The sequence below is a fragment of the Gymnoscopelus braueri genome (assembly GCF_963280865.1).
Source record: "Gymnoscopelus braueri genome assembly, chromosome: 5".
Classification (NCBI taxonomy): Eukaryota; Metazoa; Chordata; class Actinopteri; order Myctophiformes; family Myctophidae; genus Gymnoscopelus; species Gymnoscopelus braueri.
In genome coordinates, this window is record NC_137606.1 from 44,507,963 (window position 1) to 44,534,992 (window position 27,030).

The 27,030-nt window shown below is 42.0% G+C and overlaps 1 protein-coding gene across 1 annotated transcript in view; it reads left to right on the forward strand.

Moving 5' to 3' along the window:
* Nucleotides 1-22,840, forward strand: part of mmp28 (matrix metallopeptidase 28) — a 31,593-nt gene extending 8,753 nt beyond the window's left edge. The window contains exons 4-8 of the mRNA XM_080429636.1: nucleotides 8,911-9,132; nucleotides 10,516-10,761; nucleotides 17,689-17,838; nucleotides 19,191-19,358; nucleotides 21,794-22,840. Coding sequence (XP_080285762.1) covers nucleotides 8,911-9,132; nucleotides 10,516-10,761; nucleotides 17,689-17,838; nucleotides 19,191-19,358; nucleotides 21,794-22,188 — 1,181 coding nt within the window. The 3' untranslated portion in view covers nucleotides 22,189-22,840. The remainder of the gene's footprint in view (nucleotides 1-8,910; nucleotides 9,133-10,515; nucleotides 10,762-17,688; nucleotides 17,839-19,190; nucleotides 19,359-21,793) is intronic.
* Nucleotides 22,841-27,030: the final 4,190 nt, after the last annotated feature.

Sequence of the window (27,030 nt, forward strand, 5' to 3'; positions counted from 1 at the left end):
AGCCATGCAGGAACGATGGTCTTAGGACCTTGTTATCTCCTAACCAATCAGAGTACAGAGGGGCGTCGCTCTAAATTTGGTGACGTCAGCGTGCTCCGTGCACAGGCCGGGGGGGGGGGGGGGGGGGGAGGGGAGGGGAGGCGGGGACATAGATTGGTGAAGCAATAGGAAGCCCCGCACGAATCCGGGCGGCTGGGTTTGGATCCGCCCTTCAAGACCATCGATTGAGCTCGTTGCCTCAGGCTAGTCTGAGACAGACCAGAGCATAGTCAGCTGGTGTTGCAGTAGGCTACTCACACACATCCATCACGTTAACAATTGTTGCTACAGATGCATGCGTCACGCCTGATTTATACTTATTACACAGAAAATATTTGATGACCTACAAGCTCACAACGTGTCGTAGAGCTTGTAGATCGTCTGCTTTCTGTGTGAGGCACGATGCCACCAAATTCAGGCTTTAGGTGCCTGCCCTGTGGGCCTTTCTGACTGAAGTTGGTTTTATTTTAATTAGATAAACCATCTTTGTGATAATTCTTTGTGCACAAAACACATTCAGTTTGTTTTCAAAGCTTCTATAGATTGTCTGGCTGAGCTCTTTGGTCCTAATAGCTGCCGTTCCTACTTACAAGTAACTTAAAGCTGCAGTCTGTTGAACCCAGGTCTTCCGCACGAGAGACCAAACTTCTACCGCTCATCCGAGGGAATCTAGACAATTCTCACTTGGGGCCAGGGGAGCTATTGGGCTTATGAGCTTCAGACAGTACTACTTGTCAACCAGTATGTGTCCTACCTGACACCAGGGTCTAAATTCCTCAATGGAAGAGTAGAGAGACCACCTCCAACCACTGCTAGTTATATTTTATTGACATAACACACTAATAGGATACAATAACGTTTTATTTTCATAAAAGTACGTTCTGGACTGCTGGATAGCATTAACCACATCCTGACCAAACCAGCCTGCAGACGCACAGACAGGCTGTCAGCCCCGACTATATTCATCGTCAGCATTTGTCTGGTGCGCTGTGATTCAGATGTGTGGGAACATCTCTTACAGTTCCTCGGGACGCATAACAAACCTGCATGGCCTTATGGAACCCTGCTTGGCTTTAGCCACAGCTGCAGGAATCTGATCGCCGTTCCCACTGATATTTACAGAGCTGGCATTCCATCACCCTTGTCCATGATAAGCGGTGCAGGTTGATATGTGTGTGTGTGTGTGTGTGTGTGTGTGTGTGTGTGTGTGTGTGTGTGTGTGTGTGTGTGTGTGTGTGTGTGTGTGTGTGTGTGTGTGTGTGTGTGTGTGCACACATGCGCGCGCTCATGGATCTCTGCCCAGCCTGGACTACTGGTGACCCTTTGCATACCATTCATTTCTGCATCCCAATCTTTTTGGCTGCTCCTGCATACAGTATACTGTATGTACATCTCTTGGTCACTGAAGAGAATGAATGCATTTATGCTATAACCAATTTTCTTTAGTTTTATTTGGGAGTCTGCTTCACTGCTCAGCTCTCCCCCTCTTCGTATCGCATGGCTCTGTAGGAGGTTAGTTGTCTAGAAATAGGTCTGTGGGGACTGTCTGTGTGTCTGTGTTGAAATAGTTCACTTTAATTTTAGAATGGAAGTCAATTACTGTCTGATCGAGCTGAAACCTTGCCCAAATATGGAGTCATACATCAGAGTTTCCCCAAACCTTTTAGCTTAACCACTTAAACCCCAGCATCCGTATTGTGGGGAAAGCTTTCGCAGAAAATAGCAGATTGACAAACTCACAACGTTGTGAGCTGGTCACAAAGTGTCATACTAGGGCTATACTATACTAGGGCTCTATATCCTAGTATAGAGCCCTGAGAGACTCCGGTCAACCATATAGGAGGGTTTAAGATACATTTGGTGTCTCCCTGGGACTCAAACATACAAAAAAACCTTATCAATTAACCACTTAAGCCCTATTTAATAATGAAAATAGCAGACCTACAAACAAACGACACGCCACGATACGATGTGAGCTTGTACATCTGCTACTTTAACTTTTTCTCATAATGTTTTTTTATGGATTTCTTTTGTCGAAAATGTATAAAAATCTTCTGTCTTTTCAGTTTCCTATTATTGTGGGGAAATAGCAGATCGACAACGTGTCGTGGGCTATTTTCAGCTAATGCTTTCCCCACAATATGGATGCTGGTGAGCTTGCTTGTGAGCTTGTCAATCTGCTATTTTCTGCCGAAGCAGAAACGCTTTCCCCACAATATAATACAGATGCTGGGGATTTAAGTGGTTTTAAGTCCAGTAACAACTGAAATCCTTGCACACCTCTACTGTGTTCTCCTCCACATTAACAATAGTGTTATCAGGTGATCTCGGTTCACTTCCTAATGACTCTGATAAGCCCCCCCCCCCCCCCCCCCACACACACACACACACACACACACACACACACACACACTACCACCACCAACCACTTCGTAATGCTAATTGCTTCCATAAGGGAAGTCATGGAATGTCTTCAGTATCTGACTTCCTGGCTTCTTCGTGTCCTTGGGGACCCCTTACCCTTCGGTGGAGGTCTGGGATAGAGAGAGCGAGAGAGAGACCTCAGTGGTCTGTAGTGAGAGTGCAGCAGATCACCCACACACACACACACATCATGCTGAAATATTCAGCTGGGAGCCCTGTACACCAGTGGTTCTCAAACCTTTTCCGGTGTATTTGGCTACGGACCCCCATCTGAAAATGTTTTGTGCCAGGGACCCCCAGAAGAGAAGATTTATGTTAAAATTAGTCAAAATTGTCCAAACATTTTCGATATTTTTCAAAATAATTCAAAAATAGCAGATGTACAAGCTCGCAGAGCAGCACAAAGTGACTCGCTGTGAGCTTGTACATCTGCTATTTTTGAATAGCTAACGTATAAATGGATAAAGGGGTTAAATTGATTGTGATGCCATATGAACTACTTTAGCTGGGTACGCCCCGGAACCCCCTCAAGGACCCCTGGGGGTCCCCGGACCCCAATTTGAGAGAGAACCAATGCCACACGCACACACACACACACACACACACACACACACACACACACACACACACACACACACACACACACACACACACACACACACACACACACACACACACACACATCATGGGAGATAGAAGTCATCGTAGAATAAAATAGCCTCTTTTTAGAACTATCATTTTATACAGGAAGTCAATGGAGGTCGGATGGCGCTGAAACCTTGCCCAAATATGATGAATGACTGAGATCTGCAAATAAAGAAAAAAAACACCACATTAAGATAATATTAGCAGACATACTTCTGTGTTGTCAGACAACTAAACTGTTGTGATAATGTCTCTGTCAGGTGAAAACCTCATTATGTCCAGAACTGTTACTTTTCGGGATTCAAATTCAAAAGCATCAAAGTTCAAAACGCGTCGCTTCGAGCCACATTTCGAGCTTGTCGATCCGCAACTTTTGATGCTTTTTGTGTGACGCTGTAGTATGATCAAGTAGGGCGTTGATTTACGAAAAAAACACACAAAGTTAGAATATGGAGATAAGAGGTTTCTGCCCGACAGCAACAAAATGTTAAAGGGGTGCAATAGGGGTGATGCTAGGCTGACAAGGAAGTATGTCTCTGCTTTAATCCTTTTTAGTCACTATGAGGTGAAAACAACTTTTTTGTTTTTGACAATGATGGATTACATTTATGGAACAAAATCCTTATCCTTTAGCTCTGCAGTGGGATGATTCCTGCCAGGTCTAGTTTGTTTTCTGTGCATGAGTGGTGAAAAGTAACTAAGTACATTTACTTAAGTACTGTACTTAAGTACAATTTTGAGGTAATTTTTACTTTACTTGAATATTTACAATTTTCAATACTTTTACTTCTACTCCATTACATCTCAGAGGAAAATTTACGTTTTACTCCACTACAATTATTTGAAAACTTTAGTAACTAAACTTTTAGTTTAGTTACAATCACCACTTCAGCCCTATTTAAGCGTTGGCTATTTGAAAATAGCAGATCTACAAGCTCACAGCACGTTGCGTCGCGTTGTGAGCTTGTAGATCTGCTATTTTCAAAAGTTTTTATACATTTGAAACCTGTGAAATGGGACATTTTGATACCAATATTTTTGGACTTTTACTCAAGTAAATTTAGAATTCCAGACTTTTACTTGTAACAGAGCATTCCTACATTACATTGATACTTTTACTTAAGTAAAAAAATCACTTCATTCACTCCCCTGCTGTCATAACATTGAAGTTGATGGAGATTTCACTTCTCTGCAATTTAAGCTATCAACTTTAAATTGTTATCCTGTAACAGAAGATAGCATGACAAAAGTACAGCTTTACTGTGTAAACTGGAATATCATGCACTGTGAGCCTGTATGTATCAGTTAAAGTTTCATGTCCTGCCCTGGTTTTGACCCCCGGGTCTCCCGTGTGTGTGAGGCCACATTTCTACTGCTCTTCCCAAGACTCAATCCCTGCTTGTTAACCAGTAGGATCGATCTCCTAACCCAGTGGTTCCCAAACCTTTTAGCTCAAGACCCAAAAGAAAAAATAAACGTTTGCCCGGGGCTCAAACTATTGAAAATAGCAGATCTACAAGCTCACAATAATGAAATTACCAGATCCACAAGCTCATAAGATGTCGCTTCGCGCCACGTTGTGAGCTTGTTATTTTCACAATTTCTTAAACTTAAAAAAAATATATAAATTTGTGGAAATTATTTGATTTTGTTTTTTTATTTATTTATGAAATACTTAAAAAGAAATTGATTTTAATTGATGGGGAAAAAAATGGGATTACTTACTTGCGACCCATAAAAATTGGTCCTCGACCCAAACATGGGTCCCGACCCACTGTTTGGGAACCACTGTCCTAACCGACTCCAGGGTCTACATTTCTACAGTAGGGAGACCACCTCCAACCACTGCATATTTTGTATTAACATACTCTACCTTACAGATTGGTTAAAATAGCATTTTATTCATTAAAATAGTTCCAGATTGCAGCTTTAAACATGAACCAAGCCATGCACGCAAATATACTGTACGCACGCACGCGCGCATGCACGCACGCACACATGCCTTGCTGGCAGCAGATCTTTCTCGCAGGGTCTCCAGGGTGGTGTTTAGGCAGAACATATGAGGGTGGGGTGGCATTTCTCACACTATAATTCATTATAATGCTTCCCTCTTGTTCAGAGTGAATTACTGAGAGAAAACAACATTATATCTCCCCTCACCAACCACATAAAGCTGTCCATCCTTCCTTTAAACACTTAAAGATGTAAATCCTGAATAATTTGTTTAAACCTGAATGAAAAGTTTAGCAGAATGTTCACCTATTTCTGCAGAGTGTCCGCTTATTATGACATGCCTAGAATAGGGACGCTAGGGTTCACGGGGTTAACCACTTAAACCCCATGTGGTTGGCCGGAGTCCCTCAGGGTTCAAAACTAGTGTATTTTCTGTCTGCTCTCTCTCTCTCTCTCTCTCGCTCTCTCTCTCTCTCTCTCTATCACAGAGCTTTGCCTCATTTTCTCCAGTCGCTGCCAGTGATCAGTGACTCAACATTTTTCACTTCAAGGACCCTCAGTTTGATACGCATTAGGCCATAGACCCTCAGTTTGATACGCATTAGGCCACAGACCTCCAGTTTGATACGCATTAGGCCATAGACCCTCAGTTTGATATGCACTAGGTCACAGACCCTCAGTTTGATATGCATTAGGCCACAGACCCTCAGTTTGATACGCATTAGGCCATAGACCCTCAGTTTGATACGCATTAGGCCACAGACCTCCAGTTTGATACGCATTAGGCCACAGACCCTCAGTTTGATATGCATTAGGCCACAGACCCTCAGTTTGATATGCATTAGGCCACAGACCCCCAGTTTGATATGCACTAGGCCACAGACCCTCAGTTTGATATGCACTAGGCCACAGACCCTCAGTTTGATATGCATTAGGCCACAGACCCTCAGTTTGATATGCACTAGGCCACAGACCCTCAGTTTGATATGCATTAGGCCACAGACCCTCAGTTTGATATGCACTAGGCCACAGACCCTCAGTTTGATATGCACTAGGCCACAGACCCTCAGTTTGATATGCATTAGGCCACAGACCCCCAGTTTGCTATGCATTAGGCCATGGACACCCATTTGCTGTTTTGTTTTTTTAATCTCTGGGATGCCAATCTACACTGTAAAATAAAATGGTGTTAATTTAATTAGTGTGGAGTGTACAATTGGAACCAAATTTGGTTCCATTTGTACACTCAGAGTTACAGGCACGGGCCTGTAACTCTGAGTGTACAAATGGAACCAAATTTGGTTCCAATTGTACACTCCACACTAATTAAATTAACACCATTTTATTTTACCTATCAATCGATTAGATCAATCGATTAGATAGATTAGAACTCAAGGACCTCTGGCGGGCCCCGGACCTCATGTTGAGAACTAGTGGCGTAGATCACTGTTTCCCATACAGTGGGTCGGGACCCATGTTTGTGTCGCGGACTCGCGGACCAATTATTTTGGGTCGCGAGTAAATATCCCCTTTTTGGTTTCCAACATTTTTAAAAGTATTTCATAAATAAAATTAAAAAATCAAGAAATGTCTATAAATAAATGTTTAAAAAAAAAAAATCTACAAGCTTGTAGATCTGCTATTTTCACTAGTTGAGCTACTACTTGAGTTAAAAAGTTTGGTAACCAGTGGTGTAGATCATGCTCATGGACTGATAAGTGTTTACTCTTTAACCACAGCTCAAGTGTTCTCACCACATCAAGAGCTGTGTGTTGTGTGTGAGTGTGAATCTTACCTGTGTTCCCCAGAGTAGACCAGGAGAGAAGTTTACTGAATGTGTGGCTGAGTTCAGGACAGGTGCACTTGATTCATCACGCCTCTTGATAGTTAGACTGTACAGTGCACACGTCATTTAAAGACAACATGGTGAAGTGCTCAGCCACGTTAAGTACATAATGGAGTGTGTGTGTGTGTGTGTGTGTGTGTGTGTGTGTGTGTGTGTGTGTGTGTGTGTGTGTGTGTGTGTGTGTGTGTGTGTGTGTGTGTCCATATTTCTATAAGATTAAAGCTGAAATTCATAAGGCGTCCATAGCTGAATGCTTAGAGAGCCCGCCTGAGAAACCAAACATCCTTAACGACATTAACTATGGAAATAAATATTAAATTCAGTGGCCATAAAAGTTACGGATTTTTTGTGGGGATGAAAAGATGTCATTCAACATGTCTGACCAATCATCTGTGCCCCACTCGTGAATGCTCTACTACTCCACTGGCCTGGGACAAAAAGAGAGACACAGTCAAGAAGGCTTGTCTCTCCAGCATGGAGGAGAATCAGAGAGACTTCTCTCCAGCATGGAGGAGAACCAGAGAGTCTTGTCTCTCCAACATGGAGGAGAACCAGAGAGACTTGTCTCTCCAACATGGAGGAGAACCATAGAGACTTGTCTGTCCAGCTGGCTGCTGTAATAAATCCTATCTGATGACTGTTTCCTGCCAGGCAGCCGTTCTGTCTGGATATTGTTGATGTTTGCCGCATGGCTCTTTTTGTCTTTCCTAATGTGTCTCCAAAGTGTAGCCCTGTATGTGTGTGTGTGCAGTGCACGTGTGTGAGTGTTTGTGTGTTTGCTTTAGCTCCTATATTGCCACCCAGTGTAATCCACCGAATACACGGGTGAGATTATACTCTTCCGAGTCGTATCCCCTCCTAAGAGTGTACAAATAGCACCCGAAACGTTTGGTTCCGTTTCTACACTCTTAGGAGATAAACTAGCACAGAGGATTTTACCACGTGTTATTCAGGTGTGTGAGAACACGTGTAATTACGCCTAAGTCACGAAAGCCACGGACACGTGTTTGAGCAAATTGTTTACATGTAGTTACAGTTGGTTGTGAGTTTACACAGCTGTGAGCTAACAAGGTTAGCATCCTATCATTTTGGAGAGGCCCCTGTACTGTGACTCAGGCCATAACGTCGACTTCAAAACCTTTCTGTTGATGGCTGGCTCACTGTACATCCCATCCGTGTTTATAATACAACACGTGTACTGTCAACATCCATGTTGAGTCTAAAGGAACAGTAGTGACGTTTATGAGTTCAAAACGTTCTGTTCTGTACCCACTGTTATACGATAACATATCTTTGCTGTCGGGGGCAGAAACCTCTAATCTTATAAACGTATATGTTTTTTCGTCATACTACAGTCAGTGTCACACAAAAGCATTTTTTTTTAAATTTGAATACTGAAAAGTAACATTTTTCCACCCGACAGAGACGATAGCCAACATGTACTTTTTGTGTGTGGAAACACAAGGCTGTGGCTCAGGAGGTAAGAGTTGCCATTTGGAAAACAGAATGTCCCTAGTTTGATCCCCGGCTCTTCCTGGCTTTTTGTGGCAAAGTGTCCTTGAGCAAGACACTGAACCCCTAACTGCTCCTGATGAGCGTGTGAATGTGTTTTGTGTGAATGGGTGAATGTAATGCACACTGTAAAGCACTTTGGATAAAGGTGCTCTATAAATGCAGACCATTTACCAATACAGCCAGTAGCAGTCATTGCTGGCATTGAAATGAAAGTACAATATACAATATTCAATAAGATAAAAATATACATTAAGGAAACAACATAACAGAGAAAGCGTCACACAGAAGCATCCAAAGTAGCCGCGTTTCTAGCTTGTAGATCTGCGACTTTTGCTATTTTTGAATTTGAATCCTGAAAAGTACATTTGTTTTTTTTAGACATATGGGGTTTCCACCGGACAGAGACGATAGCCAGCCCAGCACAAACTGAATCAAACACAGTTAAAAGCACTGACATCATGCTTTGCCTCCTGTCTCTCTGTTTTCAGGTGAGAAGTGGTACAAGCGCCACCTGACCTACCGGATAGTGAACTGGCCGCGCCACCTGTCCCCTGGGCCCGTGCGGCTGGCAGTGCAGGCTGCCTTCCAGCTGTGGAGCAACGTGTCTGGCCTGGTCTTCCAGGAGGTCCTCGACGGTCACTCGGACATCCGGCTGGCCTTTTACGACGGAGAGCATAACGACGGAGCCAGCAATGCTTTCGACGGGCCAGGTAAAAGGACCCTCCATCTTTGTGCCCTATTAGCCGCACTATATTTTAGTTGTATGTTCTGTAGGTAGGACATTGATCATGTTCTAAAGTACACCAAATATGGTATTGTCTAATAGACCCCATTTCGCGTGACATCAGAAGTCACGTGAACGTGGGGTCAAGGTCATTTTGGAGGACAAGCATGTTTGCAAAGATGACAAGAAAGAAGTAAAAGTACCAATACTGCAATATAAAAATACTCTGTTACAAGTAAAAATCCAAAATTTTAAATTTACTTGAGTAAAAGTACAAAAGTATTGGCATCAAAATGTACTTAAAGTACCAAAAGTAAAAGTACTAAATATTTGAAAATAGCCGATCTACAAGCTCTCAACGCGTCGCGATGCGACGCGTTGAGAGCTTGTAGATCTGCTATTTTCAAATAGCCTAGGTATAAAATAGGGCTAAAGTGGTTAATGTATGTTTCATTATATGATAGTTTATATCTGAAAAGTAACTAGTAACTAAAGTTTTCAAATAATTGTAGTGGAGTAAAAGTACAATATTTGCCTCTGAGATGTAGTGGAGTAGAAGTAAAAGTATTGGAAATTGGAAATACTCAAGTAAAGTACAAATACCTCAAAATTGTACTTAAGTACAGTACTTAAGTAAATGTACTTAGTTACTTTCCACCACTGAGCCACACTATATTTTAGTTGTATGTTCTGTAGGTAGGACATTGATCATGTTCTAAAGTACACCAAATATGGTATTGTCTAATAGACCCCATTTCGCGTGACATCAGAAGTCACGTGAACGTGGGATCAAGGTCATTTTGGAGGACAAGCATGTTTGCAAAGATGACAAGAAAGAAGAGAATCAAGAGGAGCATATTTGGCTGATACAGTTACAAGCGGTGAAATGTTGATGCTATGTTCTAGGCTGTGCTAACACAAAATGTAAGAAGTAAAAATAAATAAAAAGAAGAAAAGTATAGATGAGATTTGAAACAATTAAGTTAAAAGTACCAGTAGAATGGCAGGTACAGTATGATGATGTCTTTAGCAGCCGTGTCAAATGTTTTGTTTTATTTAGGTTTTTGTTTCTTTTGTTTTAGTTTTTTTGACCTTGTCCTCATTCAGGGCTCTGACAGCTGCAGTGAGTAAAGATTGTGAATTTCTGTTCTTGTTTTAACTGTAGAAACCAGATGGCCAAAGCTTGCTGTCATCAAAGCCATTTGTTTGAGCAGTTTTTCTGGACAAAAAAAACAACAACAATTTTCATTTCCTCCATTCACCGATGCCATGATCCTTTTGTTTAACGTGCCAGTGTTGTGGATGACGCCGCTGCAAGGTGTCTATTCATTCGCTTCCTTACCATTTCCGCCACCTATCCATCCACTAGGGGGAACCCTGGCTCACGCCTTCCTCCCGTGCCGAGGGGAAGCCCACTTCGACATCTCCGAGAGGTGGACCCTGAACGGCCACAAGGGCCACAACCTGTTCATGGTGGCAGCCCATGAGATCGGCCACACCCTGGGGCTGGAGCACTCGCCTGTCCGCCACGCCCTCATGTCTCCGTACTACAAGAAGCTGGGCCGCAACCTGGTGCTGAGCTGGGACGACATCACTGCAGTGCAGCAGCTGTACGGTGAGGCGCCAATTAGGCCTATATACATAATTGCCTTATCGCAATTATTTGAGATAATCGCAATTATTTTTGCATAGTCGTTATTAATGCGCTACTTGATCATACTGCAGCGTAAAAGAAATTCATCAAAAGTAGCAGGATCCGCAAGTTTGAAATGTGGCACAAAGCGACACGTTTTGAGCTTGTAGATCTGCTACTTTTGCTATTTTTTAAAAAAAAAGCAATGTATTGCAGCAGTGGCTCAGGAGGTAGAGCGTCCGCTTAGGAATCGGAATGTTCCTGGTTCGATTCCCGGCGGCTCCCCCTGGGTTAGTGACAAAGTTTCCTTGAGCAAGACACTGAACCGCTAACTGCTCCCGATGAGCAAGATGGGTGATTTCCTCCTCCGACATCAGTTTGTGAATGTAATGCACGTGGTAAAGTGCTTTGGATAAAGGTGCTATATAAATGCACTGTTTACCATTTTATGGCAGGATCTGCTCTGTGGCCTGCAGGTACATGTGCTTCCCACAGCAGGGACATTAACCTCAGCATCCTACACTGGGAAATTCCACTTTTACTTCAGGTTAAAGGTCTTTCTAGGGTGACGAAAAGAACGCCCTGGTGAACCCGTGACAAATATCTCACTTTCATGGTTACAGGCTACAGATATATTTAGGCTTAGACAGAAGTTATTGGACTTTCACAAACAAGTTAATTGGTTTGGGAATACAACTGATTTCAGTAAGTGCTGACTTCCCATCAAATCTAAGACTTGCAGAGAAGAGAAAAGAGAGGGTTACACAGTAAAGTCATGAGTCTTCATTTAACTCTCAAGTTATAAATGGATATAAATTACCAATTCACTTAATTTGCAACTCATTTCCATGAGTCACGTGTAACCCGGAGAGTGTACAAATGGAACCAAATGGACCCATTTCAGAGTTAAATGAACACGGTTGCTCATTAAGTTGGAGTCATGGCATCGAGTTGTGAAGAGAGAGAGAGAGAGAGAGAGCCCTGGAGGCTCACAGCTGCAGCCATAGAAATAAAATAAGTAGAATGGGAACTTCCATTCAAATCACACTTTTGAATGCTCAGTCAACTGCTCAAACACACGTAGGCAAATTGTGCACACACGAAGATGCACGCACGCACGCACGCACGCACACACACACACACACACACACACACACACACACACACACACACACACAACATTAGCAGACCTGCGTGATTTCATCCCTCTCAGGCAAGGAGCACAGCTGTTTGAACCATACTTACAAAGGACACACACACACACACACACACACACACACACACACACACACACACACACACACACACACACACACACACACACACACACACACACACACACACACACACACACACACACACACACTTGTTTACCTACAGACATAACTCATACACTGACCTCATTGTATATTATCTCTCAACACCACACTTACTGTGTGACACAAGTATGCATACATACACGACACGTGTACACATGCACGCACACATGAGCACACACACACACACACACACACACACACACACACACACACACACACACACACACACGCTCGCTCGCGCAGTGTTTACTTGGGAGCTCTTGTGGTTCCTGACATGATGGATTATTGGTGTTGTGGGTTGAGTTGTAGATCTTTACATAAACATGTCTTCATAAATGACAGATAGAGCAGTAGTATCTATTTACCCTCCTGGCATGTGTGTGTGAGGCAGGTTTCCACACGTGTGCCGTTGTGGACATGAGTCTTGTTGGCTTTGTTTCCACAGAGACTTTTTAAAACGCTGGACAGCGCTAAAATACATACATTTGATCCAAATGCTGTAAGCAGGATATATGTTCATAAACAACTTTACTTTTCTCAACAAAAGCACAGTGCTCTGAAACTGGAAACTTTTTTTAAAAATATATATTTGTACCCTGTTTTTTTCCTCTCCAAATGTAGTCATTATGCCAATGAATTCCTCCCCACACATTTCTGTGTTGCCACTGTTGTCGTAGGGAGAGAAAACAATAATGCCTCTGCTGTTGTACCGTCCTGGCTCACCCTGCCAGCGAGGAGCCCCCACCGGGAGGATGTAGCTCCTCCGTCTTACTCCTCCCGATTAACCCATTAAGACCGGGAACGCATCTGTGTGTCATTTTTAGATTCCTTTGGCTTTGGCCTACAAGCTCATAGCGTGGCACCGAGTGCCGCGCTATGAACTTGTAGATCTGCTATTTTCTTTTGAAAAATCGTGAAAATGTGTGCAAATCTGTGAATATATATATTTTTTTTTTAATCGAACATTTGTAACTCAAAGCTTTGCTTCTGGGATTCTACAAATGTCTTCTAAATTTCAACACTTTTTTTTTTTTAAACCTATGTTGCTACATCAGTGGTTCTCAAACTTTTTCATGTCAAGCACCACCCAAAATGATATATGAATTTTGGCCGCGGACCCTCATCTCAAAATATGTTGTTCCAGGGACCCCCAGAAGCAAAGATTTGAGTTACAAATGTTCGCTTTAAAAGTATATGTATTCAAAGATTTGAACACATTTTCACAATTTTTCAAAAAATAGCAGACCTACAAGCTCATAGCGCGGCACTCGGTGCCGCGCTATGAGCTTGTAGATCTGCTATTTTGGAATAGCCAAAGAATTATGTTCGTATAGAGACACTCGGCCAAACCGGACGCCCCGCGGTGGATTCAAACCCTTAGACTCTGCACAGTGGTGGACGGGTACTTTACCCCCTGTGCCACCCTGACCCAAGTGACCAACGTTTGGCCATTTTCAACCTAAATCCCATTGTTCTGATGTGAGGCAACGAATAATATAGTGTGGCAAAAAAAATGCTCTGCCTTCTTCTGTGTATTTCTCTGCAAAAACATGTCGTTTCACATACAGATATGTATGCTCGATTTTTGTTTCCTTTGAAAACAAACCTTGGAGTTATCATGTGCATGCACTGATACTCTTCTTGCACTAATTTCTATGAGCAGATACCAGCTTCTATGCTCATGCATCTTATGAGCATGCACCCCCCCCCCTCCCCCTTACTTATTTTCTTTCTCTTTCTGGAAACAACCAAAAACAATGGAGCTTGCACAAAAACAAATGTCACCCATGCAAAAGTTTTACACCTATAAACCTGTGATGTGACGATTCTGATTCTGCAGCTTACTATTTTCACTTGTCAGCTTAAAACATGAAATTACATGACAAAACAGCTGCAATGGAGTCAGTGGTGATGCGACCTTCCATTCTCCTCCTCAGACAGTTATGCAGGAATGCCTGCATGGTGTTAAGGTTCTTTTATATTCCATCACACCATGGTGTCGCGTTGTATAGAGCACCGAAGTCCTGACGTCACTCGTTCATCCCCAGGTTTGCGGAAGTAATTTCTCTATGGAGAATAACATTGGGTCATCTTAGAATCGTCTCATATAAGAATTGTGGTCCAAAAATAAACACCGCGTGTCAGCGTTATTGTCAGGGAGGAGGTTCTGTATCGTTTATGATAGTCAGTCACTTATATTTGATACAGTCTGTTTCTGGCGAAAATGTAACTAATTCGGCGGAAGTAACATTAGCGTTTTCTCACCGTCAGTTGATGCTTCATATCCATAAGAGTCAACCCGCCGGGGTCATTTGTTTATTTTTGGAACACAGTTCTTATTTGACGCGATATTAAATACGTCTATGGGATTCAGAACGGGGGTGGAAAACTGCAAACCAGGTAGACAAACAAAGGATGTGTAAATGACGTCAGACTTCGGCGGTCTATTGCGTGTAAATTAGGCTTTAGAACAGTCATCACACAATTGCGTAGATCACTGTTTCCCAAACAGTGGGTCAGTGGGAGTCGGGACCCATGTTTGGGTCGTGGAGCAATTTTTATGGGTCGGGAGTAAATATCCAGTTTTTCTGTTTCCTACATTTAAAAGAGAAGTTCGGTCATCCGTGAGAGACTCAGAGTCGAACCGCTACTCCTTGACTCGGAAAGGAGCCAGCTTAGGTGGTTCGGATATCTAATACGGATGCCTCCCGAGCGTCTTTGCTGCATGTCTCACTGGGAAGAGACCACGTGGCAGACCAAGGACCAGATGGGGGTTTCTGCCCGACAACAACAATATTACAATAGACTACTGGTTTTGTTCCAGTGTGTCAGAGGGCCTGTGTGCTTCCAGGTCCAACTCAGGGAACCACTATCTGAAATCTCATCTTTGCTACAATATGTGATGTTAGTCACTAATATCACAACACAAATAAATAGTGCTTAGTTTTTCCCCCGGTATACAGTAGTTATTATAATAAAGTTAACTTTTCTTTTGTGTTTGGGTTGAAATGTTTTTTATGTTAACCTCCCAAGGAGCATCCGGAACAGTGTACAAATATACGTATAGTACAGTACATGCCTTTTATGCAAAACACATGTACGAGAATGCTCGCCTATGTAGTGATTTAGACCCGAGCTGGGATCGAATCCCAGTCTCCCACTTGGCAAACAGATGCAAAACGTACCGTGCCAATAGAGCTGAGCTCGATTGGCAGAGTTGTTGTGGCCGGGTTTTGTCTGGGGCCACTACATCTACCCCCTCAACTTTTGGGAGCACGTTCTCGCGCTTCACACTACACGCTACGCCGCTCACAATATGCACAACGCCGCACGTCTTTTCATGTCCCTCGCACGAGAACCTCCTCCATGTCCTGCCGAATACGCCAGATGCAGTAATTTAGACCCGAGCTGGGATCGAACCTCAGTCTGTCACTCGGCAAACCAATGCACAACCTACCGTGCCAATAGAGCTAAGCCCGATTGGCAGAGTTGTTGTAGCTGGGTCTTGTATGGGGCACTACACCTGCATTCTTTATTTTCTGGACTGCCATATTGAGGATTCTCCTTGTATCTGTGCATGATGAACCTCCTGGCACAAACACAGTGAATATATCAAGTGACAGCCAGGAGACATCAGCTGCTCCCACTTAAGTCCCATCATGCAGTGTGAGACAAAAAAACAGCTGCCAAGAGTAGTGCAAAGAAAATGTTGTGTCTGGTCTGTGATATGATCGTTAGGTTGTGGGAGTGTGCGTGGGTGGGTGTAAGTAATAGTATGTGTGCAAGTACGTGCGTGCATGTGTAAACCCTACTGTGTGCTGGCATTAGGATACAATAAGAACCAGGCTTGAAGATCTCACCAGTCCCTAACCTCTGATAGTGATAACACGCACACAAAAAAATGATAAAAATTGCTTCTGTATTCCTTCAAATTCTAAAGCATTTGCAATGAAAAATCTAATATACATATATTTTTAAACAAATTACACCCTCTGTACATTCATAATATATAGTTTTTATCTTACAATTTTTTAATATCTCTTACTGGAGCTATTTTAAATGATGAATATGATTTTCTACACTAGATGACTTCTCACAGCAGTGCACTGTCACATACAAACTGAATGGCTTGCGTTGGGATGCTGGCTCTGTTCCAGTATGCTAGCATGATAAGCATAAGTAAGCGTATATGAATACAAATCAGGGTTTATTGGTTAATTGGACCAGACCCAATGAACTCTGACTCTACATAATGTGTATTTCATGAACACACACACACACACACACACACACACACACACACACACACACACACACACACACACACACACACACACACACACACACACACACACACACACACACGTCAGTATAGTTTGGCTTGGGTCTTCCTCTTGCTCTTGGGCGTGCTGATTTTATCCACATCTTAGACAAATGTTTGTTCAGCTCCTTGCAAACAAAATGGGTGTTTTGATGTCTCGTGCGCTATCAGCAGACAGAACTATTTGTTGTGCTATGGATTCTATTCTGCATGTTTCCAAACACTCTTTCCCAACATCTTCCCAACATCTTCCCATTTTGGTCTAAAATTGTATATGCAATAATGACAAGTATGAGTCTTAGCAGACCACAAATCAATAATTGCAAAAAATGCAACGTGTTTGTATGAGAAGATTGCAGAGTATACTTTCTGGTCCTTTGTTTATTTCAAGTGTCTCTCGCTCAGTATACACCAACCCAGCCACTTCCAGGAAGAGGCTGTTTGAATGTTAACATTATCCAACTCCTGTGTTAAGTGAAATGTCAACAGTTTGCCTTTCCAGTTAGGAGAGTAATTTCTTCCAATGTCCATTTTGGAAAAATATTTGTATTTGGCATAGCTCAGAAATGTGATTGGTTAGCTCCACTCAGGCCCTGGCTGCTGCAGTTTGTTTGTCTGTAGAAAATGAAAAACCTCAGATTGAACTGAGATTTAGCGTCAACAACAGGAGAGAGTTGAGCACTGCTTCACAGTCTGCCAAACAGAGAGGATTTTTTAGTTTGTCTTTCTGTTCAGATAAAAAGAAATACAGAAGGCAAAAACTTGGCAGGCTGACGTTATAGTTCACTGTGATGTAAGCCAGTAGTTCTCAAACTTGTTCATGTCAAGGACCCCCCATCTCAAAGATATTTTGTGCCCACCAGAAGCAAAGATTTGAGTTAAAAATGTTTGCTTTAAAAATATACCTGTATATATTCAAAGATTTGCACAATGTTCACGATTTTACAAACATAGCAGATCTACCATCTCATAGCATGGCACGAAGTGACGCGCTATGAGCTTGTATATCTGCTATTTTTGAATAGCCGAAGTACAAAATATGGTGGTTAAAATGTGTATGATTTCATAGCTGCCCGAATCTCTTGTTTAAAAACAGAAAATGTTAAAGTAAAAAATAAGGTCCAAGTGATTAAAACTGGGAAAATACAACACTTATGCCATATCATGATATTAGGATATCCACGATATTGATATACTGTATATCTGTATATTGCCCAGCCCTCACTAGAGATTAAGGTTTTGTTCCTTTCTTTTCTCCCCCATCTTCAGGGAAACCATCGAGGGGCTACCCAGTGAGATTGCCTGGCCAGGTGTTCCGGTCTGCCCTCCAGGAGTGGGAACGAGCAGAAACACCCAGTGGGCATTCTGGTACTGCCCAGCCCCTGTACTGCCAGGGTGTCTTTGATGCCATCACTATAGGTAAAGGCTCCAAGATATTCAGCCACTTCAAATCCATGTCAATCTTGACACCGCTGACTCCAATATGTGAAATATTTCTCCTGTAATCCAAAAATGTAACACTTAAAAAGGGTTCCAGCCAGGTTAAAAACTACAGCATGGTAGAACATGGTAAGCAACGCAGCTGCAGCTAATTAAATTAATAATTGCTGTGTGCTGTGTTTACTACTGCCAATAGCAGTAGTAAACTCTCTCTCTCTCTCTTGCCCTCCACTCTCTAGTTTGAAAATTAGAATACTAAATTGTACTTCTGATCAGAGTTATGTATACAGTGTGGTAGTTATTTATTTATTTATTTTGTTTATTATTATTTATTGTTTATTTATTTGTTTTATTTTTTGTGTCAGCATGTTGGCACTGGAAAAAAAAAGTTTAATGTGTCTGAATAATCCCGTAAGGGATGGGCTGTGAAAAGGCAGCCGGACACGAAAATAAATAATTCATTCATTCATTCATTCACACTTGCACATAATGTCTATATACAGTAATAGGCACCCCCATGGCTCTGGGCACAGCTAAATACAACACACCTGTTATTAATATGATCAGCTGCTGCAGCTGTGTTGCTTACTTGCCTGCCATCTTTATTATTCTGCTGTAGTCTTTTTTTAACCTGAAACAGACAGAACTACAAAATCAGCTGAGGGTTTTTATGCCCTTTTATAGTTCTAGTTGTGCAACGAATTGCAAAAATAGCAGGGTGCCAATAGACCAATTATTTGTTTACCAACATTGAGACTGGACGCACAGATTGTTTCATGCAATCAATTTCCAACATATTGTTTCGGGGTGCGCTGGTTTCAGTACATTCAACCTCCTCTTGTGTGTTGGCTAGTGAGGCGCGTCCTAGCGAGACATGACAGAATGGGTTTCATTTTGGTGCCGGCCTGCGCGCGCATACTGGTTCTTATCAGTGTGACGTCGTCTGTTAAGGGGTCTATAGCCTTGTGGTTAAGGTGCATACCACATAGGCTCTAATGTTCGACCACCTTTGATGCGTGTCACTCCCTGTCTCTCTCTCCCCGTTTCCTGTCATTCTTCACTGTACTATCCAATAGACCCCCCACCCCCCCCCTGCAATTAGTTTTATATAGGTTATTTTTGAAAATGTATAAGTTTGTGATTTTTTTTGGGAAAGGTTTTGAAATTTTCTGCCTATAATGACATGCCCAAAACAGGGACGCCAGGTTGGAAATGGTTAAGAGGAGATGGATGACGATAAACATTGACAATTATTTATTTATGTCTTTTCCGTGTGTGTGCGTGTGTGTGTGTGCGTGTGTGTGTGTGCGTGCATGTGTATGTCCGTCCAGACCAGGACCAGACAGTGCTGGTGTTTCGAAGCGGTGTGTACTGGACCGTGTCGGCTGAGGGGAACGTAAGCGCCCCTCTCCTCCTGCGCGAGCGCTGGCCACACCTCCCCTTGGCGGTGGAGGCCGCCGCCTTCTCCCCGCTGGACTCCAAGTGGTACTTCTTCAAAGGTATTAACATACCCCCCAGGGTTGATTTTAGACAGCAAAATTTGATTTAGTTTCAGTCATAGTCTTTTGAATAGAATTCCATGTAGTTTTAGTCATATTTTAGTCATCTGAAAGGTTTTAGTTTTAGTCTAGTTATCATAAGATTTTAGTTGACTAAATGTACAGTTGATTTAGTCAACTATAGTGTATTTTGGCAGGCCTTTATGTTGTCGTAATGTCTGATTTATACTTAGCTATGTACCGAAACTAGCCGATCTACAAGCTCACAACGCTTCTGCGACTAAAATGTATTGTGGCAGGCCTTGATGGCATCGTAATGTCTGATTTATACTTGGCTATGTGCCGAAAAAAAGCCGATCTACCAGCTCTCAACATGTCTGCGACGCGTTGTGAGCTTGTTTGGAGATCTGCTATTTTCGGAGCGTCACACCCGCGTGCAACCAAGCCTTAAAATGACGTGTCTATTCTCCACTAGTCCCTCCCACTAGTTTTTATTTGTTGACAAAATTGTCAGTATATTTCGTCATAGTTTTTGTCATCAGTTTTTATTGAGTTTTCGTCAGTGAAAAAAAGGTAGTCGCCGAACATCTTTCGTCATCGTTTTAGTCGACAAAATGAACACTGACCTACCCGCACCTATTTGTTACATGCCAAAACCCTTGCTTTAAATAACAGGAACTAGCCTCACCCTCACCTATCTGTGAAGGGACCAACACTTCTTTATAGAGGAATGTGTCTTCTTTTTTTATAAGGGAAAGTGCGTTCCCCACCTGAATGCAAGAAACAACGGCTCCTTTATTGCCTATAGTGACGCCAATCTGTATGGCAAAAATAACTTTAACCACTTAAACCCTAAATCAGTGGTCTTCAATGTTTTTCAGGCCAAGGACCCCTTAGCTGAGAGAGAGATGAAGCATGGACCCCCACTAAAATTGTGTTGCCTGTTAAACTTTTTTCATAGATTTCATAGATAGCTTCATAGACTTGTTTGACAGCACTATTTATCATTTTTTTGTGTATGTTTACACATGATCTTTTCTTGTAATATGTTAATTAATATGTGATTCATGTTAATGTATATTTTCAGACATTTAACCACTTAAATTATCAATACTTTGTAAACTGCTATTTTTTCCCTCTACCCCAAACCTCTTCGCCGAAAATAGCAGATCTACAAGCTCACAAGATCTACTATTTTCGGGGGATTGTTTCCCCAGGATAGGGATGCTAGGGTTAAAATGGTTAATGGAGAAAAAAAAAGAAAAAGGTTCCTATCACACAAAGGTCTAACCAAGGGTAGTAGGCCCCCTCCTTTTTTCCCTCTACACCATATAATGTTGATGAAAATAGCAAACATTCAAGCTCCATACTGCTTCGAAATGCGATTCTGAATGTTTGCTCCCAGAATAGGAATGCTAGGGTTCATGTGGTTTTGAAAGATGCGGCTAAAGGTTTCGATTGTAGCGCAAAAAACTTAGTCAGGGTATTACCTAGATATCTACCTCCCTAAAAGATCAAAACGTCCTTAAGAGGCATTACAGAGCTTTTGGTGATACAAAGAGATTTATACACTACTTGATTTGGCTTTGTGTAAGCAGTATCTTGTTGAGTCATGCAGAATTCTTACATAGCATTTAAGCATCCAGCCAAATGCTTCTTTTCAGAGGCCTTTACAAGTACCAACAATTAGTTGGATTAATGACCGGAATTTCAATATTGTCTACTACTTTTTTTTATTCATTACTGCTATGTCGTCTCTGTCGGGTGGGAAGCTCATTATGTCCAAAACTATATACATTTTAAAGGTGCAAAAAATGCGCCGCTTCCCGACGTGTTTGAGCTTGTAGATCTGCTACTTTTGATGTTTTTGTGTGACACTGTAGAATGATCAAGTAGTAGGGCGCTAATTTACAAAAGGTTAAAATATGGAGATAAGAGGTTTCTGCCCGACAGCGACGATAGAATGTTTACGTGTGTGCACGTGTGCCTGTGCACGTGTTAAATCCTACCAGAGTTGTACACGTTACATTCAGCTGAGATGGTTGTGTACAGTTCTTCTTGAACTGGAGTGACTAGGTTTAAAGTCTTACAGCATGTAAGGGGGTTGTGTGCGTGTGTGCGTGCGTGTGTGTGTGTGTGTGTGTGTGTGTGTGTGTGTGTGTGTGTGTGTGTGTGTGTGTGTGTGTGCGCGCATGCATGGGTCTGTATGTGGTTTTGCTGTGTGAATTAGTGTAATTATTGCCAGTTGCTTGAAACTGTAATATAATAGACGCTTTCAGTACGCAGAAACATCCCCAAAAAACAGAGCCCTTACGGGTCCATTTGGTTCCATTTGTATACCACACACTGGGAGTTAAATGAACACTGTACTGCGTGGTATTATTAATGTACTGTATGTCTGAATAGTGAATAAAACACACTAATGGTTTCCTCAGGGAAGAGGATATGGCGCTACACAGACAGCCAGCTGGACCCAGGCTTCCCCAGGAAGAGCAACGAGCTGGGCCTGCCGCACCACCCGGACTGTGCCTTCTACTACGCCCCGCTGGGCCACATGGTCATCTTCAAGGGCTCACGTTACTCTGTGCTGAACCTCGGCACCCTGCGGTCCGAGCCGTACTACCCCCGCAAGCTGACGGACTGGACCGGCGTGCCGCAGCGCACCAACGGGGCGCTGACCCGCCCGGACGGCAGACTCTATCTGTTCAGGGAGCAGCGCTTCTGGAGGTTCGACCCGGCGAAGGTGCGCGTCACCCGAGAGGGCCAGTGGGCCCAGGACCTTAGCTGGACGGGCTGCAGGGACGTTCCGCGGAGCAATGACATCCTCTGACGTACCTTTCCGTAGATTAATGCCCTACGTGATCATACTAGAGCGTCACGCAAAAGTAGCGGATATACAAGCTCCTCGAAATGCGGCGCGGAGCTTTATAGATCTGCTACTTTTGAATTTGAATCCTGAAAAGTAAGAGTTTTGGACGTATGAGGTTTCCACCCGACAGAGACGATGTTAGATTTGAAATAAAGTGCAATCAAAAACGTTCATTGATTTATGTATGCTGTATGCACTTGTACACTATACTGAACAATATCTCTGAGCTGTATTCGTTTTTTTTAATAATTTGCACACTAACTGGATAAGACAGTTTTTCTATTGCTTATAGTGACCAAATTTCAAATGTCTATTGCGGCAATATTTGTAATATTCTATAAATAAATGTTGCTAGTTTTGGCTTGTGTTCCTGTCCTTACGTGAAAGATGAAGTCTATGTGTTTGTAACTCTGCTGCCACCACATGGTGAAACAGTGCTATTACTGAAGTCTGAAGGAAATGTAACCAACATTGTAGTGATAATCAGATTGATATTTAGTGTGTGTGATCAGTGACCCAATATGATTGGAAATTGGAACTGGAACACTATAAAAAAAATAAGCTGATAAATGGGTAGTATCTTCTGATTGGCTGAAATTTGTATTTTGTGTTTATTAAAGTAGCTGCCCACAGTCATGGGGTCTGGGGGTTCGAATCCACTGTGGTGCATCCAGCTATGTCGAGTGTCTATACCAGGGGTGGGCAACTTTGATGATGGAGAGGGGGCACTATATTTCCACACTCACTCCAGAGGGCCACATTGCATATACTGTCTCTCCGTATTTTAACTTTTTTTGCCATTCTATGTCACACAAGACAAAAGTAGCAAAAATAGCCGATCCACAAGCTCAAAACGCGTCGCAGTGCGACGCGTTTTGAGCTTGTAGATCTGCTATTTTTGAATTGGAATCCAGATTTTTTTTTTGCTATTTTTCAATTGGAATCCTGAAAAGTAACATTCTTATTTAATTTCAAATGCATTTAGTTACACTTATGTTAACTTTATGAACTTAAATACAAATACATTGGACATAAAAAAAGACAATAGAATTGTAATACTAATCATGCTGCTAATATAGACTGAAGTAGTTAAAGCGCGTCATGTTTGGAATTGAAACAGCTGAAATCAATAATAATATCAGTATTCCGATATTAACCTGCATCAAGTGAAGGTGGGGGCCACATGGGCCGCCGGTTGCCCATGTATGGTCTATATACGAACAGTCGAACACCAATCTACAAGCTCACAACATTGTTAGCTTGTATATTGGCAATTTTTTAATGGACAATCAAAGTATAAAATAGGGCTCAATTGTTGTATTTATACTTGAGAACATGCACTTAGTTACTGTCCATCGCTGTGTCCAGGAAAGTGGGCCGTGGCTGGTATCATTACATATTAAAGGGTCTACACCATGAATTTAATTTTTTTTTTGGTTTTTAGTATTTTTTGGGCTCCCCAGTGTCTCTTGTACCCCAAAAAATATTTTTTTTTAACATTCAGTCATTCATTCTCATTTCAGAGATTTTCAGAATGGGCGTGTCTGAACAGGCCATTTCAGAATGTGCAATGCAAGTGATGTCACTTGCGTTTCCAATGTTAAATGAAAAGTGCCCGAATCGCTCCGAAACTTTTTCTACCCCCCCTAAGTGGGGGTCTACGAACAAATACTTCGGGCTCGGATTTTGGCTCCGCCCCCCGGAAGTGGGTGAAACAGGCACCTCAAACACTTGGTGGAATTGTTAAAAAAATTTCAAAGTGTTTTTTTTTTCGATTTTGTATTTTTCTTAGATGCTTCTTTTTATGCAGAATCTTTCCTTTTTTTTTTTTTTTTTTAATAATTTTTTTTTATTAACAGACAGAATTGCTCAGTAGCCCCCCCCTGCCCAAGAGGACGTTTTGGTATTGCAGCTGAAAGTGCTGTATAAGCCAGAGACAATTGACTTGGGATGAGTATATCTGAGTGATGATTTAGGCTCAAACCTTTTGAAAAAGGTTTGAGGGACATACACCATATGATATTAAATATCAAATATTTTTTTTAAATTCATGGTGTAGATCCTTTAAACAGTAATACATTGCATATTAAACAGGAAAGAGGACTGTGGCTGGCATCATCCAGTGGATGAAGAGGAGAGCTGCATGGACCAGGCCTGGCTGTGCTGGAGAACACAAAGTCTGCCGCTGACTTCATCAGCTCTCACAATATCTCTGTGGTCGGCTTCTTCACTGTACGTATCTGTAACATGTCTCTGTCTGTCTGTCTGTCTGTCTGTCTGTCTGTCTGTCTGTCTGTCTGTCTGTCTGTCTGTATGTCTCTCTGTTTTTTCTCTATACTTTATTAACAGTTTATTAAAGTACAGGGGTACAGTTATACAATAATCTATCTATCTATCTATCTATCTATCTATCTATCTATCTATCTATCTATCTATCTGTATCTATCTGTATCTATCTATCTATTGTTTGTGTCCACTGGTGTGCCTTCTTGTGATGCACTTTTAAGACAATTGATGTACAATTTTATGTGTCGGCTTGATGTGTCCGTGAACAGCATCATAGAGGCTCTAACCAACCCTATGAGAAGCAGTTATAGATACTCATCCAGGCTTAGAGAGCATTGGCGTAATAGCCTTTAGTTTACACTTTACCGTAATAGCCTTTACCCTATATGTGAGGTTTGGACATCGACATTCGCTGCACTGTGATTGGCCACCATTGTACCCCCCCCACCTATTGTACCCCCCCAACCCTGCGCTGTGATTGGCCACCATTGTACCCCCCTAACCCTGCACCGTGATTGGCCGCCATTGTACACTATGGTGGCCAATTCAGGACTATTCAGGACTGTTATTGGCTAGTGAACACATGACACATGTGCATAGCCCTATAAATAGGACTATGCACTTAAAAAAAACACATTTATGTTTTTTTTAAAGTTAGGGGACCCCCAGAAGAGAAGAAATTAAAAATTCTTCAATTTTTTTCAAACATTTTTTTTTCCCAGAAATATATATATATATATATATATATATACACATATAAAATCAACACATGAGACATCTATGAAGGCTTACAGCTGTTTATTGAGGGATGAACAGAGTGATCAGAATAGTTTCACTGGTATCTATACAAATATCAGTCCAAAGATCTACAAGTGAGTTTTCGTGTCAAGACTTCCTAGGTAGTCACAAGCTGTCCCTATCCACCATTCAGTGCAGCTCCTCCGTGGTTCTGCCATGTCCTATGGTCCTGTAATGATACATCAAGGGCTATGCACAGACTTCTCTGCCTTGGTCAAGAGTCTGAGTACAGTGTACCCAGAGGTGCAGAAAAACGTTCCTCATATTGCTCTAACCATAAGGTGGTACCATTGTCTGTGTAACTGCCATAATGGGTTGTAATTTGTTGTATTTTTCATTTATCTATTGTAATATAATTTATTTGCCCTGAACTTGGGTTTACCATGTATTTGTAGTACCGGAAGGTCTAATTGTCTTGATCAAGCCGGAACGCTTTATAAGGTGTGGTTTCATGCAGATTCACAAGCGTGTTACACTGATACACTTCCGCTCACTAAGGAGCGTATTGTTTGAGCGTGTGCGGGACGGAATAAGGTACTTGTCTTTGCTTTCTAAATGTGTACATTTACGTTCCTATCATGTGTCGTCTTTATGTTGATTTGATGTATTTTGTTCCAGTTGTGCGTTGCTGTTGCCGACCATGGATTCGCTCTCTCATTCCCTTTGGTTTATGTGCAGTCAGCGAGGTGTGTTTGTGTTTCAGTCATGTGTTACATTCATGTTGTTTATACTTTAATGTTCCATTATTTATGTGCGTGTATTGTTTATGCTTTGTTTTGTACAGTTTTACGTTGTTGGATTGTTTGCCAGTAAGAGTGCAATACATCTACCAGTATGAAGAACAACCTGAGTCGTTTATGGGACCAAAGGCAGTGATAGTCTGTTTAAGGTCTACAGTATGTGCAAATCTCAAGATCGCTTACTTATTTCAAATGACATCTGCTTTGCAGCTTTCAATAGTTTCTCCAGTTGAGATATTCCATAACGGGATGGCTTTATCAGGCTGAGGCCATCAGGCAGTCCAGTGACATTGATGAACACCTTTTGATCTTTTAGGGACTGGTATGGTACACTACCATGACCCCCGGCCTCCTCTATAATGATATACACATCTCATACAAATGTATACATACACAAAATATGGCTGATAGCCACTCAAACAGATACTGTAGACCCTGATATAACCAGTCTTCATAATGTACAGACTTTGAATGCAATGATTCTGTGATTGGTGACTGCATTCTACCCTTCATTTAAAGCTACAATCTGTAAGTTTCATGTCCGTTGCGTTGAGAAAGGCGGTCGCTCCTTTGCTGCCGACTTCATGGACTGCTAAGTCCATGAAGTTTTTTACGCTGAGGTAATTACGTGATTACATGTCCTGCCCATAACACAGTTGCTGACAAACATTCTTAGCAATGACTCTAGAATTGACTCTAGAATTGCATATCCAGATGAGCAGAGATCTCACACACTTTGTCTATTCTACATATTTCTTGTTTTTCATACCAGTAACCTGTAAGCTGATTGTATGACGTCCTGCATAGTAGTGTATATTTGTCTGTTTTCTTAAATGTCATCATGATTTGAGTGTGCGGGGATCTCATTTTAAATAAGCCATTGTGCTTTTATGAGCGATCCAGTTTAGAGGACCTATTGTAAATTGTACTTCCATGTACTGTTTCCATGTCTTTTCTAAATAAAGTATTCAATCAATCA